Below are 21,900 nucleotides of genomic sequence, written 5' to 3' on the forward strand. Positions count from 1 at the left end.
AAGCAGACCTTGCTGATGGCCAAGCATTTTAATTTCCATTCCTATTCCAACATGCCTTCTTGTTGTGCCAAGATGCGGTCACCCTCAGGGCGGAAGAGAAACTCCTTATATTCCTTCTGGATAGCATCCAACCTGATGGCATGAATATTAATTTCTCCTTCCAGTAAATTGTTTCCATCCCCCTCCCCTCTTCTTCTATCCTCCACTCTGGCTTATTTCTTCTTCTCACCTGCCTATCATCCCCTGGAGCCCCTTCTCCTTCCCACTCTCCTCACCAGTCTTTTACCTTTGCCACTCACCTGGCATCACCTATCACCTTTTAAATATCCTTCTTCCCCTCCTCCCAACTTTTTTATTCTGGCATCTTCCTTTCCTTTCCAATCCTGATGAAGGGTCTCAGTCCCGAACATCGACTGTTTATTCATTTCCAGAGATGCTACCTGACTTGCTGAGCTCCTCCAGCATTTTGTGTGTGTAGCTAAATGTTTTCAGCTGTCGTGCTGTCTCTGTTATGATTACAAGAGGAATTGAGTATAGGGGTAAAGAGGTCCTTCTGCAGCTGTACAGGGCCCTGGTGAGACCACACCTGGAGTATTATGTGCAGTTTTCGTCTCCAAATTTGAGGAAGGACATTCTTGCTATTGAGGCAAGTTGTAGGTTCACAAGGTTAATTCCCGGAATGGCGGGACTGTCATATGTTGAAAGATTGGAGCGACTGGGCTTGTATACACTGGAATTTAGAAGGATGAGAGGGGATCTGATTGAAACATATAAGATTATTAAGGGATTGGACACGCTGGAGGCAGGAAGCATGTTCCCGCTGATGGGTGAGTCCAGAACTAGAGGCCACAGTTTAAGAATAAGGGGTAGGCCATTTAGAACAAAGATGCGGAAAAACTTTTTCACCCAGAGAGTGGTGGATATGTGGAATGCTCTGCCCCAGAAGGCAGTGGAGGCCAAGTCTCTGGATGCATTCAAGACAGAGTTAGATAGAGCTCTTATAGATAGTGGGGTAAAGGGATATGGGGAGAGGGCAGGAACGGGGTACTGATTGTGTATGATCAGCCATGATCACAGTGAATGGCGGTGCTGGCTAGAAGGGCCGAATGGCCTACTCCTGCACCTACTGTCTATTGTCCACTACACTTTAGGAGACGACTCACTATCTAGTAGTATGTGCAACAATGTTGCAGCAGTTACAACTGATGCTGGGATCCTCATCGATCTTGTTTCTGCACCCAGTTCCGGGTGAAAGCCATCCTAAATATCTTCTTAATTAGTGTTTCCTTCAGTTTTAAAAAGCTGTTGTGAACAGGCCAAGAATAGGGAGCACCCCATTTTCCAGGCAATAGCATTCTAAGCTGTTACAAAATTCTATCCATATTGATGAATGGTTATGGCCCTTTACTTAAATAAGAACATACTGTCCTCAAGTTGTCTGTCATTATTCTCATCTTAGCTCTGAAACACAAGTTTAACAGTGGTTATGATCTCGATGCTGACTCTGTCACATTAGATCTTGGATCTCAATATATTTGAAGGTACATAGAGCCCAGAAACGGCACAACTGGTGCATCTGTACGTTCAAGGTTTGATTTGCCTGGCAGCATAAATCAGATGCACTTATTGTTAATAATATCTAGTACACAAAACAATAAAAATAACTAATGCTGTGTCTTAATGACATTAACAGGATTGTACCCATTGTCTCTGCAGAATGAATATTCATGAATAAAATGCAGCAGTAAAAAGAAATAGCAAATTTGTTCATTTTGTAGATTTCCAAACTCATATTACAAAGTTTTTATTTTAATGTTATACAAGAATACATTATAAACATAATTCAAACTGTAGCATTAATAGATTGCAATGCATATCTCTATGTTTTTGAGTTTTGCTTCAATTATATAGGGCGCGGGGAGACCACACGTGGAATAGTTATGTACAGGTTCATAAGTAATTAGTATGTGCTCTGTTGCTCATTAAAATATGATATTGATTTAGACCACAACACATATGAGCAGAATTGGGCCATTCAGCCCATCAAGTTTACTCTGCCATTCAATCATGGCTAATTTATTAACACTTCCAACCCCATTCTCTTACCTTCTCTCTACAACCATTAATTTCCTTACTAATCAAGAACCTATCATCTCCCACTTTAAATATATCCAATGACTTGGCCTCTAGAGCCATCTGTGGCAATGAATTCCACAGATTCACCAACCTTTAGCTAAAGAAATTCCTCCTTATCTCTGCTCTAAATGCAGACAAGTGGGAGGTGTTGCACTTTGGCGGGACAAACCAGGGTAGGACTCCGAGAGTGAACAGTACAGTGTTGAAATGTGTGATAGAACAAAATGAACTGGGAATACAGATCTATAATTTCTTGAAAGTGGCATCACAGGTAGACAGGATCATAAAGATAACTTTTTGGCATATTGGCCTTCATAAATCAAAGTATCAAATACAAGAGCTGGGATTTATGTTCAAATTGTATATGACATTGGTGAGGCCTAGTACACAGCATTGTGTTCAGCTTCAGTCACCTACCCACAGCAAAGAAATCACTGAGCTTCCAATGTCCCTATCAAAGGAGGAACTGACTTGTAATTGAGAAAGCACAGTGAAGTTTCATCAGATTGAATCTAGAAATGAGGAGGATTATTGTATCAAGATAAATTAAGCTGACTAGTTTTATATTCTGAATTTCAAAGGAGAGGTGATCTCATTAAAACATTTAAGGACTTTAGCAAAGCATTTGACAAGGTCCCTCATGAGAGACTCATCCAGAAAGTCATGAGGCATGGGATAAGTGGAACCTTGGCTGTTTGGATAAAAAATTGGCTTAAAGGAAGAAAGCAGAGGGTAGTTGTGGAAGGAAAGTATTCTGCCTGAAGGTCGGTGACTAGTGGTGTGCCGCAGGGATCTGTCCTGGGACCCCTGCTATTTGTGATTTTTATAAATGACCTGGATGTAGAGGTGGAAGGATGGGTGAGTAAGTTTGTGGATGACATGAAGATTGGAGGAGTTGTGGATGGAGCTGTAGGTGGTTGAAGGTTACAAGAGGATACAGACAGGCTGCAGAGTTGGGCAGAAAAATGGTAGATGGAGTTCAATCCAGACAAGTGTGAGGTGATGCATTTTGGAAGGACAAACCAGAAGACTGAGTACAGGATTAATGGTCAGTTACTTAACAGTGTGGATAAACAAAGGGACCTTGGGGTTCAAATCCATACATCCCTCAAGGTCGCTGCACAGATTGATAGGGTAGTTAAGAAGGCCCATGGGATGCTAGGCTTCATTAACAGGGGGATTGAGTTCAAGAGTAGAGAGGTCATGTTGCAACTCTACAAATCTCTGGTGAGACTGCACTTAGAGTATTGTGTTCAATTCTGGTCACCTCATTATAGGAAGGATGTGGAAGCTATGGAGAGGGTGCAGAGGAGATTTACCAGGATGTTGCCTGGTTTGGAGAACAAGTCATATGAAGCAAGGTTAGCAGAGCTGGGACTTTTCTCTTTGGAGCGTAGAAGAATGAGAGGGGTCTTGATAGAGGTCTACAAGATTATGACAGGCATAGGTAGGGTGGATAGTCAGTACCTGTTTCCCAGGGCACCAATAGCAAACACCAGAGGGCATATGTACAAAATTAAGGGAGAGAAGTTTAGGGGAGACATCAGGGGTAAGTTTTTTACACAGAGGATTCTGAGTGCCTGGAATGACTTGCCAGGGATGGTGGTGGAGTCTAAAACATTAGGGGTATTTAAGAGCCTCTTGGACAGGCACATGGATGAAAGAAAAATGGAAGGTTATGGGGTAGTGTGGGTTTAGCACGTTTTTTAAAGGATTATATGGGTCGGCACAACATGGAGGGCTGAAGGGTCTGTATTGTGCTGTAGTGTTCTATGGTTCTATGGATACTCAATAAGATAAATATTAACATGATGCGTCTTCCTGCTGGGATGTCTAGAGCCACAATTTCAGTCTAAGGATTAGGACATTCAGGACTGAGATGAGAAGAACTTCCTTCTTCAAAAGAGTGGTGGATCTTTGAAATTTTCAATAAGCCGGGGGCCGGGGGGGGGGGGGGGGCTTAGTCATTCCATGCATCCAAGGTACGGATCAATAAATTTTAAGATATCAAAAGAATGAAGGGATATTGAATTAATATGGGAATTATGGTCAAGGATGATCCATGATCTTTCTCAATGGCTGAGTTGGCATAAGGAGCAAAACAGTCTAATTATTTTTCTACTTCAATACAATTTTTAGCACTTTTTGTCTCTCTGGTCTAGGATATGAGAAAAAAATCTTATTACTTGTTCTGATTGAACTTGCACAGAAAATTTAAATGATTGCAGAGGCTGGAAATCTGAAATAATAAGCAAGACGTTTACCAGGTCAGACAGGAACTGTGGAGACAGAAACTTATCTTTGGAGTCCCAGAGTTCTACAGCATGGAAACAGACCCTTTGGCCCAACTCATCAATGCAGAAAAAAAATATTCCTGAGTTAGTACCATCTGCCTACATTTGGCCCATACCTCCCCAAACTTTCCCTATCCATGAACCTATCCAAATGCCTTTTAGCCATCATAACTGCACCCATCTCTTCCATTTCTTCTAGCAGCTCATTTCATATAACCACCACCTTCTGTATAAAAATAAATCCTATCCCTCAGGCCTCCTTCAAATCTCTCCCCTCTCTCCTTAAACCTACACCCTCTTCCTCTACCCTTGGTAAGGTACTGTAATCATTCACTTTAATCTATACCCCTCATGATTTTGTAAACCTTTACAATAAGCTACATCCACTGCATAATACAGAAACTGCACTCTGGCAGACAGGAAGGCTCTATAATGCATCACAGGATCCAGCCTACCCGCCATCAAGGACATATATGCAGAAAGGTGCTAAGAAAGGGCCAGTGACATCATGATAGAGCCCAAGCACCCTGCTCGTGGACTGCTTGTCCCACTCCCATCAGGAAGGAGGCTATGTAGCATCCACACCTGGACAACCAGACTCAAAAGTGTTACTTCCCCCAAGTAATAAGGCTGATCAACACTTCTCCTCACTAAGCATCCTCTACACCCCGAAGCATCACTACTTTATCATTTTCTGTCAGTTACCTTATGTACAGTCAATCCTGTACATTAGGTGACATTATGGACGTACAATCAATCTGTGTATATAAGCTATTTTATGTATTCATATGTATTGTGTTCTTCGTCTTGCTGCGTCACATCTAAAGTAAGAATTGTTTTGTTCTCCTTTACACTTGCATACTGGAAATGACATTCAATCATTTTAAATATTGGATCTTGAATCTTGAGTAAGATCACCTCTCAGACTCTTTCACTCCAGGCACAAATTTCAGTCTGTGCGGTCTTTCCTCACAACTCAAATCTTAGAGGTCTGGCAAAATTCTTGTCAATATTTTTGGTATGCTGACTAGAAGTGCACACAATATTCCAGGCTAGATCTCTGAAATGTCTTGTAAAACTTTAAGATGATGTCCCAACTCTTGCTCTCTATTTTCTGTTCAATGAAATCAAGTGCGCTATATGTCCGCTTCACCACTTGGTCTATTTCTGCTGCTAATATGTACTTGTACCCCAAGGCTTCTCTGTTCTACAACACTCCCCAGTATCTTATCATTCACTGTCTATGTCCTCCCCTGATTTAACTCCCCAGAATGCATTACCTTGTGCATGCTTGAATTAAATTTTATCTGCTATTCACTTGCCCACTTTCCAAGTTTATCTGGACCCTGTTGTAATTATCAACATTCTCAGAGTTTATTAATCATGCCATTTACATCCTTATTCAAATCAATAATATGTGACAAATAGAAGAGTCAGTGGGGAAGGGGATTGGCAGCACTAATCCCTACAGCATTCCATTCCCATCCTCCTTCCAACAACTCCTCCCATCTAGGCAAGCCATCCTTGTTTCCAATTCTCTTGCTCACTATGCATCCTCCTGGTCACCGATCGCTTTCTAGACTAATCTATCACAAGAGACCACCGTCTATCACCCCGTCCTTCTGCATCCTCTTGATCACCTCCTCTCAAGGCTCAATCAAATCTGTGAGAATTGAGTTCCCAAACACATAAAGCCAGACCAATTACCCCTAATCAGGCCTTGACCTTTTCATCCAGATGGATGACGTTTCTCAGAATTCCTGCCAGTAACTTTCCCATCAATCACTGACTTGTGGTTTCTGTGCTTGTCTTTGGAATGGTTTTAAATATAAGCACAATGTTGTTAGAAAGAGATCTGAGGATATTGCCAGGACTAGAGGGCCTGATTTATAAGGAGAGGTTGGTCTCTATTTCTTGGAAAGCAGGAGAATGAGGGGCAACCTTAAGAAAGTTTTTACATTTTGTGAGAAGCATAGATAAAGCAGACGGCAACAGTTTTTTTTTGCCAGGACATGAAATCCAAACCTGGGGGTACAGGTTTAGGTTTTTTTCATGCAGAGGGTGCTGAATATTTGGAAAAAGTTGCCAGAGGAATTGCTTGAGATAGGTACAAAAGTATTTGTGAGACACTTGGATAGGTACAGAGAGGGATAGAGCTTTAAGGAATATGGGCTGAACACAGGGTATTGGGACTAACGAGGTGAACAGTAAGGTCAGCAAATGCAGTTATTTGACCAAAGGCTCAGCATCAGTGCTGTACTGTTCTATAATTCTATAAAATCAGACATCCCACCTCTCCTGGAAATGATGGTGCTACCACCCTGAAATGAATTTTTGCAGGGTGGGATGTCTATAAAATTATCTGTACTCCAGCGTCTGGGTATCTAGCCCAAAATTCTCAGAAAAAAAATTAATTAGACAGGTGTGGCATAGTAACATAGGGGTTGTTCTTCTTAGCCCATCACCCCTCCTGGGGTTAGGCTGTTGGCAGGCATTCACCAGAGTCCTCTGTACTGGGCCAGTCTTTCAAATTGCCCCCAGGTTCAGTCTATCGTTGAATATCCAATGTCTTCCAGGGATGAGGTCTGAGGAGCTTTGGTTGAAGTTTCTTTAGCACGTGGTTTTTATGGGAATAGGTTGCTAGCCCCATGCCCAACACCACCACCCCCTGCACAGTTTGGTGTCTTCTGCAGTCTGGTTGAACACACTCGTTGGGTGACCTTTCATTGATTCTGGTATAGTTATTATTCAATACATTTATTGAATAAGCCACACAAGAAAATGAATCTCAGGGGTGTATATGTTGACATATATATGCTTTGATAATAAAACTTACTTTGAACTTTGGACTCCTCCTTTCACAGCCGGACTTTGAACCATCAGTGGGGTTATAGGGGTTAGTGTGATGGTATTACAATGCCTGCGACCTGGGTTCAGTTGTACCACTGTCTGGAATGAGCTTGTCCACATGGATAGACAAGGTTTAGATGTATATTAGCCAAATGTAGGCAGATGGGATGGGCCTAGATAGACATCCTGGTTGATGTGGAGAAGTTGAGCTGAAGGGCTTGTTTCCACGTTATATAATCTATGACTATGCCTGCATCCTCTTCTTGTGGACTTCAGTTCTGCATTTAACACAGTCATCCTCCATAAACTGGTCAGCAGACTGAACACTCTTGGCCTTGGTTCCTCCCTGTGCTCGTGGGTCATGGACTTTCTCACAGACCGACCACAGCAAGTCAGAGTTGGTAAGCACACCTCCACCACCCTCATCTGAAAAATAGGCACCCCACAGGGCTGTGTGCTGAGCCCTATGCTCCACACACTCTTCACACATGACTGCACCCCCATCTACACCTCCAACTCCATAATTAAATTTGCGGACAATACCACAGTGGTTGGCCTGATCTCGGATGAGGATGAAACAGCCTACAGGGCGAGATGGATCATCTGACGGAGTGGTGTAAGGACAATGACCTGGTCCTTAACACTTCTAAAACAAAAGAGATGATCATTGACTTCAGGAAACCAAAGGACAGAGTACCCCCCCCCCCCATATACATGGAGAGGTAGTGGAAAGTGTGGAAAATCTAAAGTTCCTTGGAGTTATGTTGTCAAAAATAGCTGACATGGACTACCAACACCTCACTGCTTGTAAAAAAAGCACTACAAAGACTCTTCTTCTTCAGAAAGCTGAAACAGGCCAAACTCCCACAAAAGCTGTTGCTTAACTTCTACAGAAGCACAATTGAAACCATCCAGACCAACAGCACCACAGTGCGGTATGCCAGCTACACAGCCGCTGAACGACAAGACCTGCATCGCGTGGTGAAGGTGGCCCAGCGAATTGTCAGGATGGAGCTCCCAGGACTGGATACCATCTATTCCACCCCGGCCACTCCCTGTTTAACCCGCTGCTGTCCAGCAAAATGTTCAGGACACTAAAAGCCAGAACAAATAGACTGAGGAACAGCTTCTACCCCAGAGCTGTGGCCTCCATCACACCACTCCCACAGAACAATGACTGAAACTGTGAGCACACACAAGGACTCAATACTTGCACTAACGGCACTTTGTGCATTACACTGATATTCTGGTGCTGCTGCAACTCATTTTCTGCTACTTATCTATTTAATACTGTTTTTCTATTACTGTCTTGTTTTTATCTACTGCTTTGTTTGATTGCCTGAGACGAAGCCAGAGTTTCATTGTACCTATGTATAATGACAATAAAGATCATTCAATTCAATTCAATTCATCACCTCTGCTTTCTTTTAATTTATGTCATAGAAACTACAAAGATTCCCAATACTCCGTGTGAAAATTTTTAACTATTTTTTTCTCTGATTTCAATTCTGGTATTCCAAGGATGAATCAACATCTTTACTTTACTGCTTAATTTCCCTCAGTAACTTCAACAAAAATGGAAAATGTAGGAAACACTCATTATCTATAAAAATAGAAATGGAACCTATGTTTCAGGTCAGACCCTTCACCCCAACTGGGGAAGTGTGACTTTCAGATACAGAGTATAATGGCTGTACAGCATGTGTAACACTAAACACACACATTATACTATATATTATAACAGTTGTGCATTGTCATCTTTCATTGGGTTCTGCAGAGTTGTAGTTCAAAGCAGAGTACAGCACACAGTTGGTGTGCCAGGTATGTAAGGGAGTGTGACTGTTCTTATGATCATAGGGTGATCATTAGTTTTCAGAAAGTGCATTACCTCAGACTTGCCAACACAGAGCTCATGTAACCATTCCATAGTATACAGTAGAGCCAGTGGGACAATAAACAGTGACAGGATCTGAATCGAATAATCTGTGAATGATTGTCCATTGACATCTTCCCGCATATGTAAACCAAGTCAAATGACTGGCATTTTGATTTACCTGAGGAAAGTGGCTTTGAACAGCTGATAATAAACTTAAATTATGTAACAAAACCCACGTCATACCACTTAAAGTTTGATTCGGGGGGAGGTTTTAGTGGCATAATTCAAAACTTGGAGATAAAGTAACATTCTCCATTGTCATTAGAAGTAAATTTTGAAATCTCTTTTTATTATTTATTGGATTGTCAGATAGTTTTAAGGAGAGTTATTATCATTTTTCACTCTCTAGATGAATGTAATGACTCTTTTCCCAATTATGATACCGTTATACATAATTAATTGGAATTTTATAACAGCAGAATGAAGAATGAATTGTTAAACTAGTAGTCTGAAATGCAACAACACACTGGGAACATTTGCTTTTCAGAAATGCATTCTGTTGTTGGTGTACCATTTGAACTCGGCACTACATTTGATAAATGTTGTTCTTGTCTTTAATGTGCACATTAAAGTTTTTCCAGAACATAAGATTTGTGATGTATATCAACCACGTGTATCATTTAAATTATTCAGCAAGACTTTTGGGTGCAGACTAAGAACTGCTGATATCACATTAACTACAAGAGCAATCGGTTTTGAATTGGTGCACATTATTACATTGCTAACACTGCAATCTCTAAAATTCATTACTTAGTTGTGATACTGTAATATTAGAAACAAGATGCAAAGCAAAACTTTATTTGCTAGTATTTCAAATCACAGAATAAAATTTTCATTTTTAATCTTTTAGTAGTAATTTAAGTGGTGAAGGAATATTAATATTAAGGAATAATATTAATATTATCTTCAAATAACAGTAAGAATAATCAAAAGTAAATGTTTAAACCTATATCAGTAATTACACAGAGGATTATTTCATTTAATTAATACTTCAATTTTTAGCTTACTTTTAATTTGTGAGCTCTCAACCAGCAGAGGGCATCAGCTTACTCCGGAGTTAAAGAGACTGCAATGAATTTAAGGCAATTTAATATTTATGAGCCTTGTCAATATCAGATTTGTAGCCAGCATCAGATACCAATAATCTGGGACTGGAAGCATGTAAAGGTTATAAGGATCTTGACGTGGTTGCATGAGCCCAGATTAGATACTGTTTCCAGTATTATATGACTGTAAAACCATAACATATAGGAGCAGAATTAGGCCATTTGGCCCATCAAGTCTTCGCCATTTCACCATGGCTGATCCATTTCCCTCTCAGCCCCAATCTCTTGCCTTCTTCCTGTAACATTTCATGCCCTGACTAATCAAGTATCTATCAACCTCTACCTTAAATATACCCAATAACCTGGCCTCCACAGCTACCTGTGGCAATGAATTCCACAGATTTGCCACTCTCTGGCTATAGGAATTCCTCCTTATCTCCATTATAAATGGACATCCCTCTATTCTGAGGCTGTAGCCTCTGATCCTAGACTCTCACTATAGGAAACCTCCTCTCTGCATCCACTTTCTTGAGGCATTTCAACATTCAAAAGGTTTCAATGAGATTCCCCTTTATTCTTCTGAATTCTAGAGAGTACAGGACTAGAGCCATCAATCAGTCCTCATGCAGAAACCCTTTCATTCCCAGAATCATTCTCAGGAACCTCCTCCGAACCCTCTCTAATTTTAGCCATCCTTCCTTAGATAAGGGGTGCAAAACTATTCGCAATATTCCAAGTGAGGCCTTACCAGTGCCTTATAAAGACTCAACACTACAACCTTACATGGTGCATTGTGATGCATTCTCTACAGTCCCTATCCTACCCCTTAAAAATGTATTTTGAGATTTAACACACTGGTTATATGGTCAGAAGTACATGACAGAGACTGCAATGCACCAGATTAATGCTAAGCCATTATATTTTAGTTTTATGTACATCATAATATCTGATTTACACTCTGAAAGTATCTATTGAAATAGATTCAGCCTCAGCAGGCTGATTGCCAGGATAATAGGATAAGGGCAAGAAACTGTATTTCCAATAGGAACATGCTGAATTGCTTATGGAGTCTATCAGGGCCAACGATGAGTACCTAAGAGTCCAGAACCAGGGGCTGCAATCACAAAATATTTATTTATTCATTGAGATACAGTATGGAATAGGCCCTTCTATCCCTTTGAGCTGTGCTGCCCAGCAACCCCAATTTAACTCTAGACTAATCATGCGACAACTTACAATGACTAATTAGCTTACCAATGAAATGTCTTTGGAATGTGGGAGGAAACCAGAGCACCCAGAGGAAACCCATGGGGTCACGGGGTGAACGTACAAATGCCTTACAGAGAGCAGCGGGAATTGAACAGGACGCTGGTACTGTAAAGCATTGTGCTAACCACAACACTACTGTGCAGTCGCAGATTAAAGGGATCCCTTCACTTTGGCCTGTGTCTATGTCTGTGTAGGGTTAATAAGCAGAAGCCTGTGATTTTTTTTCTGCAAAGAAGTCGTGTCCTACTGAGTGGCTGCGCTTTGCAGAGTAACTAAACCAGCATGTATAAAATACCATTAAGGGCTGCAACCAACAATACTGGCAATAAGAAACTAAGAGGTTCAGTGTTTGATTTCTGGATATCTCAGAAATTGTCATTGATTTACTCAGTGACTGCGGGGTGTTTGAGAAATATTGGTCTACTTTGGCTAGACTTTAAAAGAATGAATTCTGAGCTGTACTGTTGTAAAGAGACATAAAAGGTTTTGAACTAGATTGATGAGCTGGCATTTGAGTGGCTGTGTTCTCTCCAGAGAGAATCCGGAATGAGGGCACACACTCATCAGAATTGAGAACATACCTTTGAGACTTCTGATAAGGCAATAATCTCTGAATACAAATCAGATCTGTCCCTCATGTTTATACTAGGGAGGGCTGGAGGATGAATGACAACTTAGTTTTCAGGAGATATTGGGGCCCTGCTCAGGAGAACAAAACAAGGCGTTTAGCACATATGGGCAAGTAGGAACTAATGAGGTGCTCATGGAGTACAAAAAATGCAAGAGAACACTTAAGAAAGAAACCAGGAAGGCTAAATGAAAACATATGTTTGCTCTAGCAGACAAGGTGAAGGAGATTCCCAAGAGGTTCTACTGGTATGTTATGAGCAAAGGGATTGCTTGGACAAAATTGGTCCTCTGGAAGATCAAAATGGTAATCCATGTGAGCAGCCAAAACAGATGGGGGAGATCTTAAATGCATTCTTTGCATCAGTATTTACCTGGGAGGCAGATATAGAGTCAATAGAAGTGAAGCAAAATGGCATCAATTTCATGGACCCTGTACAGATTACAGAGGAGCAGGTGTTTTGCTAGCCTGAGACAAATCTGAGTGATAAATACCCAGGGCCTGACAAGATGTTTCCTCAGACCCTATGGGAGGCAAGTGCAGAAATTGCCGGGGCCCTAGAAGAGATATTCAAAACACCCTTGCGACAGGAGAAGTACCACAGGATTGGAGGATAGCCAATGTTGTTCCGCTGTATAAAAAAAGGATCTAAAGAGAAACCAGGAAATTTATAGGCCAGTGAGTCTGACATCAGTTGTGGGAAAGTTATTAAAAGGTATCCTAAGGGATCAGATATATAAATACTTGGATAGATATGGACTGATTAAGGATAGTCAGCATGGTTTTGTGCTTGGTAGGATATGTTTAACCAATCTTATAGAGTATTTCAAGGAAGTTACCAGGAAAGTGGATGTTGTCTACATGGACTTTTGTAAGGCATTTGACAAGGCCCTGCATGTGAGGCAGGTCAAGAAGGTTCAGTCACTCAGTGTTCATGATGAGGCAGTAAATTGGATTAGACATTAGCTTTGAGAAGCCAGAAAGTTATAGTAGAGGGTTGCCTCTCTGACTGGAGGTCTGTGACTATTGGTGTGTCGGAGGGATCGGGGCTGGGTCCTTTGTTGTTTGTCATCGATATCAATAACCCGGATGATAATGTGATGAACTGGATCAGCAAATTTGGGGATGACACCAAGATTGGGGTGGGGGCGGGTAGTGGACAGTGAGGAAGGCTACCATTGGCTTGCAGATGGATCTACATCAGCTGGAAAAAAACAGCTGAACAATGGCAGATGGAATTTAATGCAGACAAGTGCAAGGTTTTGCACTTCAGTAGGACCAACCAGGGTAAGTTTTATACAGTGTGGTAGAACCAAGGGATCTGGGAATACAGCTACATAATTCACTGAAAGTGGCATCAGAGGCAGACAGGGTTGTAAAGAAAGCTTTTGGCACATTGACCTTTATAAATCAATATATTGAATACAGAAGATGGGATGTTATGTTGAAGTTGTACAAGATGCTGGTGAGGCTTCATTTGGAGTATCATGTGTGGTTTTGGTTGCTGACAGTACCTTCAGGAAAGATGTAAGCAAGGTTGAAGGAGAGCAGAGAAAATTTACAAGGATGTTGCCAGGTCTGGAGGACCGGAGTTATAAGGAATGACTGAATAGTTTAGGACTGCATTCTTTAGAACATAGAAGATTGAGAAGAGATTTGATAGAGGGATTAAAAATTATGAGGCGTATAGATGAAGTTAATGCAAGCATGCATTTTCCATTGAGGTGGGTGAGATGATGGCTTAAGGGTGAAAGTTGAGAAGTTTAAGGGGAACATGAGGGGAAAGTACTTCACAGAGGGTCGTGAGAGTGTGGAACAAGCTGTCAGCACAAGTGGTCCTTGCATGTTTGATTTTAAAATTTATGATAAGTTTGGACAGGGACATGGATAGCAGGGATATGGAGGGCTATGGTCATGGTGCAGGTCATTGGGAATAGACAGTTTAAATGTGTTTCAGCATGAACTAGATGGGCTGAAGGGTCTATTTCTGTGTTGTATTTCTCTATGACTCTATAACTACATTAACTTCAATGGGTGATTGGCACTGTAGAAAACAGACCCTGCAAGTTATGCCGCTTAAAGCCTACTTCCGTCAACAATCCAGAAAAAGAAGGCATCAGTGGTCAGGCACCTTGGATAGCAAGCCTGGGCAATGGATTGAATCCAAGATAATCTAGCCTAAAGTCAAACAATTATTGCTTTGTTGGGACTCTTCCCCATTAAACCTAAAATATAACACACATCTATTTGAATAAAAATATTCAGATTTGAATCTGTATCATTATCTTCTTTCTTCCAAGTCCTCAACTTAGAATTGAATCGCAAGAAAGAACCTCTTTAGAATAAATGTTGCAATAAATTAAAATATGCTTTCACCAGCTTACTTTTTAAATAAAATTATGCAGAAGAGGTGAGACCAACAATTATTGCCTACCCCTCATTATCTTTCTTCAGAATTGAATGGTTTACATTGCTATGGGTCTGGAACCAGAAAGGCAAACGACTTTCTGCCTACCCCCCTTCCCTCCTCATAGAGCATTAGTGGTCCAGTTTTTACAATGAAGTTGCAGTTTCATGCTCACTGACACTAGTATTTAAATCCATATTCATCTAAGAAACAGAATTTGAACTCCCCAAGTACTCTGGTGGGATTTGAACTCTGCTTGGATTACTCAAGACACAAAAGAGACTGCAGATGCCGGAAATCTGGAGAGCCAAACACAAACACAAACACAAACCCTGAAGTGTCTTGGCCCAACACACCAACTATAAATTTCCCATTGTAGATGCTGCCTGACCAGCTAAGCTCCTGCAGTGTTTTGTGTGTGATCCTGGATTGCTTGTTGAAAGCATAATCACTCTGCTACACAATACATTTGTAAAGAATCGTAGGTGTTCTATCATGGGAGATTAACAGTGAGCTGCTTCACATTACTCAAAACTTAAAGACCATCATTAAGTGCACAAAGCACAGTTAGCAGTTGGACTTTTAGATCTTACATCCACAGTTAGTGACACACCATTATTCTGAATATCCTTTCGAAATCCCACCTGATTTTCTCTTCTAACATACAGAAATGAATACTCTGCAAATAACTTGGGGGCAGCATGGTAGCATAGAGGTTAACACATCGGCTTACAGTGGCAGCGCCCTTGGTTCAGTTCCTGCTGCTGTCTGTAAGAAGTTAGTATGCTCTCACTGTGACTGTGTGAGTTTCCTGTGGGGGCTCTGATTTCCTCCCACCTTCCAAAGACATACAAGTTAATAGGTTAATTGGTCACATGGATCTATTTGGGTGGCACAGGCTTGCTGGGCCAGGAAGGCTTGTTATCATGCTGTATCTCTAAATAAACTAAAAATATTTTTTTTCTATAATACTGAGTGCAGTTTTCAATAATCTTGGCAAGAAAACATTTTCAATGCAAACCCCTAAGGTTGTACTGGTAAAGCAGCTAACAGTCAATAAGCAGAAAGGGTATTCAATGTTGTCTATAATACACCTACAAATAGTATGTTTGAAAAGGCTCACAAGGCATATCTTTCTATTTGTTTTCACTGAAATCCAGACACCGAGGCCAGTCAGATATCCCATTTCTCTGGACAGAATACCAAGAGTAACTGGTATCCAATTTAATGATACATTTGCTGGACAAGCAAAGCTATTGATTGGCTGCAATTTCATAAAATTTGACCTTCATTTTACTGCTGTCAGTACATTCAACCATAAAGCACAAAAACTTATTTTCACCAGCACTGATGGTATCTATTCCCAGACCCTTCAGCAGGAGATCATTTCATTTCACTGCTTCATTGGGTGCTGTCTTGCGTTTTGATGCTAGGATATGGGAGTATCTGTATGGGAGCATTGAGAGATCTGCCAAATGATCCAATCCATGTTAAAATGTGTTTGAAATACAGATAATCAAGATCAAATTATGAAAAATAAATTTAGCCCAGGATGTATGTTTTTTAAATTATTATTTTCAACAAATCAGGAATTTGAGGATTTTTAGGTTACCCTTGAGGTGATGAATTAAGAACATCACGGATCAATTCCCAAGTAATCACACTGATGGACAAGAAATTACTTCTGACAATACACATACAAAAATTACCAACAATTTATATATTTTCTTATTTCATTAGGAGGCAGCAAGGATGTTATTTATTATCCATCCCTTTTTGTTTTTGAACTGACCATCTCACTACAGTCAATCACATTGAGCAGTGTGTAGGCTGGACCAGGTAAGGATGGTAAAAAACCAAACCTGTAGAAAACAAGCTCTTTGATTCATTATGTCTGTTCAAACTGTGATACCACTCCAAAGTAATCAATCTGTTGGCACATAGTCTATATCCCCTGCATGTTCATGTGTCTATCTAATCAATCTTAAATATCACTATCATATCTGATTCACCCTAACAGTGCATTCCACCCATTTTCCACTCTCTGCGAAAAGCAATTTAACACACATATCTTCCTTAACTTTCCCCGTCTCACCTTCAACCTATGCCTTCTAGCATTTGACATTTCCACCCTGTGAACAACACTCTGACTTTCTACCCTGTCTATGCCTCTCATTATCTTATATACCTCTACCAGTTCGCTCCCTCACTTTCAACCTCAGCCTCTGATACTATTCAAATTTGTCCAGCTTCTCTTACCAGGAAATCACATCAGTCCGAGTAAAATCCAGATAAAACCCTGGTAAAGCTCTTCTACCTCCATCCACATCCTCAGTAGTATGGTGACTAGCCTCATAGTTTATACAGCTGCACTGCAGTTTCCTTTAACATTCACTGGCACAACTGATGAAAGCAAGTATACCATATGCCTTTTTTTACCATCACATTAGTGAACTAATTTGCTTCTACATCAAACTAGTAGTTTTATGGTGATTCACATTCAAAATTGTTAGTGAAATATAAATTAAATATACTGTTATGGTGAGGTTATGAATGCTGGTTTCATGATTACTAGCTGATACTTTAAGTATTGTATCGCCACCATATTCAAATGCAGGCAATGAAGAACTTAAGCCATTAAGGTCTTTCCTTATTAAAAAACTAACATTTTTAGATGGAAGATGAGCATGTTCTATTATATCTCAATATAAACCCATTACATGGTGCGTCCATACATAAAACCAGTGTGAATGTGTTATACTGCTGTCTCTTTTCAGTGATAAATGTTTCTTGAATTCTGAAACTAAAACATAATGAGAGTGTAGGTAAGGCAATTGCAAGGTTAAACCTTCCATCAGGTGGTATAAATCTAAAAAACTTCATTCTTTCACACAGGAGCTGACTCTGCTTGAACATTAACAACATTTTTGGTCACTGCTATCTGCCTACCTAAATACATTGAAGGATATTAGTGAGATGCATTGTTGAAGCTGCAAGCAAAGCATTCTTCCCATCATGATGTCAATGAGAAAATTATGCTATGCTTTCGTCAGGGTCAAAATATGAGAATAACTGTTTATTGCAATGTCAAGGTTTTGATTTGGTTCTGTCAAACCAACAACCAAAAAAATAGAAGGAAAAGAAATGATAACACAATATGCCATTTTAAATTCTACATTCTCAATACTGTTAATGCATTGTAACAATTGTTACAACATGGAATCATATAATGACACTGTTCAAGGAAAATTCTCTTCTCCCCTCTCCCATCAAGAAGAAGATACAAAATTCTGAAAGCACGTAGCACCAGGCTCAAGGACAGCTTCTATCCCATTGTTATCAAAGTCCAGAATGGACTTCTTCTGTGATAAGGTGCACACTTGCCCTCACAATCTAACTCACTATGCTCCTGCACTTTATTATTTACCTACACCACACTTTTTTGGTAGATTTTACACTTTATTCTGCATTGCTATTGTTTTACCTTATTCTCACTCAGTGCACTGTGTAATGATTTGATCTGTATAAGCAACATGCAAGATAAACTTTTCACTGTATCTTGATACATTAGACAATAATAAACCAATACCAACTTGTGATGCAATATTACAGTTAAAATCAAGCAAAATCGATCAAGGGAATAAATCCAATTTTATGTCTGAATTAATAATTTGAATATAAAATATTGAAAATGATTTTTCTATCTTATTTAATGAGAATCATTTGACACACATTGGATACTTCATATTTTATGTCAACACCAATCAATTAAAATGAATCAAATTGGATACTTGTTTTTTTTCCAAATAGAACAGTTGCAAAAACTTACAAAACACTAAAGCATTATTATTGAATAAGAAAAACATGCAACACGAAGATATTTACCTTTCCCACATACTGAGGTTCAGACCCCATATATTCTTCCAGTACAAAGAACTGGTTCCAGATCCAGCCACGCCGTACACGTTGAAGGGTAGGAGCTCCATCTCCTGACAGTTCAATTACATTGTCACTCCCTCTACGCCCTGAACTCTTTGGTGACAATGACTCCAGGGGTGTTAACAGACCCTCATCGAGCAGGATCCAAAGAAACAACGACAAACCATTCACAGTCAGCATTTGTCTCTGGGAGAGTATATCTCAGCATATACTAGTAAAAAATGGTGTCTAGAAGAATTCCTCTTGATTCATGTAGACTGCCCAGATCTCTCCAAGTACGTTCTCTATGCTTCAGATCCGGCTGTTCTTCTTTGTTGTTTAAATATGCAAACATGTATTGCCATCTAATGCATTAAATTCGGTTTCTGGTCCTGGTAAAAAGAATTTGCACAATTACACATTGACACAGAATGTGTATTTTAACTAATTATGGATATGTTGAGATCAAGCATATAAAAAATAACTTTTTACTCCGCAGCCAACTGGGTGATACATTGCACACAGATAAGATGCCTGGAAATACAACTTTAGAAAGTCATAGGTAATTAGACATTCTGTTGATCTGCCTCCTGGTTCTGTCAATGTTAATATATTTCGAAGTCCTCTGTACAATACAATTTTAGGCCTGATCATCTAACTTACAGTCTGAATAAGGTTTGATACAGTTTTGATCAGATTGATTAGTTTGGGCAAAGTGTGAATATTATATGTAGAAAGCATTGCAATTGAGCTTTGACCCATCGGTGTTGAAAATGCATATTACTGTCACAGTAGCCAAATTCAATTCAAACCGTACATCACAAAAAAAAGCAAAAAAACACAGGTCTGCAGGTTGGAATCCAATACCTTCTGACTTGCTGAATGCTTCCAGCAATTTCTGTTTTTAAGATTACAACAAAAATAGTTGGACAATAAATACAGAAAAAAATGCTGTAAACATTTCCAGTGTCTGCAGCTATTTTGGTTTTCATTTACAACAAAAACCCTTTTCTTATCAATAATTTTCATTAACTGTGATCTATAGGACTGAGGAAGTCAATACATCACTCCTTTTAGTCATTTACTTTGAGTGCAAAACACAGTTAAACAAAAAATCGAAGCATATTAAACTTTATTTACTTGACACACATAAAAAATGATTATCTTAACACATCGCCAAAAGACATGACAAGTGGTTTAAAAGAAACATTTTGTATCGGTGTCCATTTGAGGAATAAAATTGCTTCAAACCAGATTTATTTCTACCTTATTTGAGTGTAAAAGAACCTTGAGTTGTCATTGTGTTGATTGTTTTTCAACATTATAAACACAAAAATAAGAACAAAGTTAAGGAAAGATGAATGAAAAGCCAGTGACCTGAAACGCTGGTCTTGATTTCCATAGTAACTTACCACCTGCACTCACCACCAAAATTTCCTATTTTTTCAACCTTTTCTTCTGCCCAGCAGGAAGACCAATCTCACTGCTCAGCTGACCACAGAGACAAACAGTGTGTTCCTAAATGGTGCGCTGGATCTCAAATAATGTAAGAGGTGATGTGAGTGGGTCAGATGAGCCGCTACTAACACCTCTGAAAGCCTTGTCCCGAGCTCTGTGTGTGTCATATCTGTCCACTTTCAATGATCCCAAATGTCTCTGATCTTCAGCAACATTTTTTTAAAAATATTGAAAAATAAATAATTATTAAACATATTTGAAAACAAATCAGCAGATACACTTTAAAATGCTTTTACAAGATTCAAAAGAAAGAAAAATATAGCTTCATCTGTCGCATGTACAGTATATCAAAACATACAGTGAAATGCTTCATTTGCATCAACACAAATTGGCGAGTATTGAGCTCAGCAGCCCGCAAATGTTGCCATGCTTCTGGTGCCAACAGAGCATGCTCACAATATACTAATCGTAAACGTACATCTGAGAGTGTGGGAGTGTGGTAAACTATGTATATCTGTCTGGACACGCCCCTCTGCTGACTGCTCCTGGGGCTCCTCCCACAGACCCCTGGATAAAGGTGATTGTGTCTCTGCTCCTCCCACAGTCATCCAGCATGGACGTGCTCCATTTTACTGCTAATAAAAGCCTTTCAGTATTTACTCTACTTCCAGTCTTTTGGAGTTATTGATAGTGCATCAGGGAGGAAACTGGAGCACCCAGTGTAAACTCAAGTAGCTACGTGAAAAACGTACAACCTCATTACAGACAGCAGCGGAAATTGAACCCTAGTTAATGATTGCTGGCTGGTGCTAAAAAGCAATGTTCTAACCAAACATAAAATACGCTTTTGAGAGGATGCACAGGAGATTTATCAGGAAGCTGTCTGGATTAAAGATGATGTTCTATGAGGAAAGATTGAATGAACTAGGGATTTTCTCTTAGGAATATAGGAGGATGAAAGCCAAGCTTATAGATGAAAGAGGATCTCGTGCTTTCCCTGTGTTTATAAGAAATAAACTCTTCACGGGCTTCCTTTCAGGTATAGGTATCAATTTTAACCAACACTTCAATGATAAACTCTGCCATCTTCATCAGGAATGATGCCTAGGCATGTGTAGTCCGGCAGTATATATACCCCCATCATCCGTCCCTCCTGATTGGTTAGACCTCATGCAATCAGGTTTCCACTGCCCCACCTTGTTTAAAATTGAATTCCAGTTCTTACTTGACTTTCACCTTCGTTAAAATTCTTTTTCTCTAGTTTTATTTCAATGGCTCCCTTCATCAAGCAGCCCCAAAAGCCACTGTTGCCTGGAAACATAACAATGAGGAGGAACCTGCCACTACCGCCTCTCTTCCCTATCACTCCACCGTTTCTGGAAGGATCACCAGGATCTTGAAGAGATACCAGATTAATAGCACCCACAAATCTGTAAGGAGGCTCAGATCACAGTTTATGTGGGTCGAAGATGACTTGGGACTCAGCACGGCTGACATTCACAGGACTCGCTGTGAATGCAGAGCAGCTTACGTCAGCCAGATGGGATGTATGACGGAAACCCGAATCAAGGAGCACAGGAGGTGTATCCATTTGGGTTACGCAGAGAAATCAGCAGTAGCAGAACATGGCATTTGCAATGGCCGTAGGATTTACTTCAACGGCACAAAACTACTATGCAGCACCAATGATTTTTGTAATCACTTGGTGAAAAAAGCCATTGAAATAAAACGAGAGAAAAAGAAATTTGATAAAGGTAAAGGCCTTGCTCTAAGAAAGAACTGGAATTCAATTGTAAATAAGGTGAGACAGCATAAACTTAATTGGATGAGGACTAACCAATCAGGAGGGATTGGTGACAGGGGTATATATACATAAGAAGAGTTTATATATCAACTTGGTAGATGTATATAAGATGATAATGGGCATAAATAGTGTGGACAGCCAGCTCCTTCTACCC

At 40.0% G+C, this 21,900-nt stretch overlaps 1 protein-coding gene across 3 annotated transcripts in view; it reads right to left on the minus strand.

Moving 5' to 3' along the window:
* The window catches only part of LOC140713763 (cadherin-12-like), a 421,855-nt gene that overhangs the window by 296,617 nt on the left and 103,338 nt on the right, over positions 1 to 21,900 (minus strand). For all 3 annotated transcript variants that reach the window (XM_073024264.1, XM_073024265.1, XM_073024263.1), the window contains exon 2: positions 18,452 to 18,876. In XM_073024264.1, coding sequence (XP_072880365.1) covers positions 18,452 to 18,685 — 234 coding nt within the window. In that variant the 5' untranslated portion in view covers positions 18,686 to 18,876. The remainder of the gene's footprint in view (positions 1 to 18,451; positions 18,877 to 21,900) is intronic.

The sequence above is a fragment of the Hemitrygon akajei genome, chromosome 20 (genome assembly GCF_048418815.1).
Source record: "Hemitrygon akajei chromosome 20, sHemAka1.3, whole genome shotgun sequence".
Lineage (NCBI taxonomy): Eukaryota > Metazoa > Chordata > Chondrichthyes > Myliobatiformes > Dasyatidae > Hemitrygon > Hemitrygon akajei.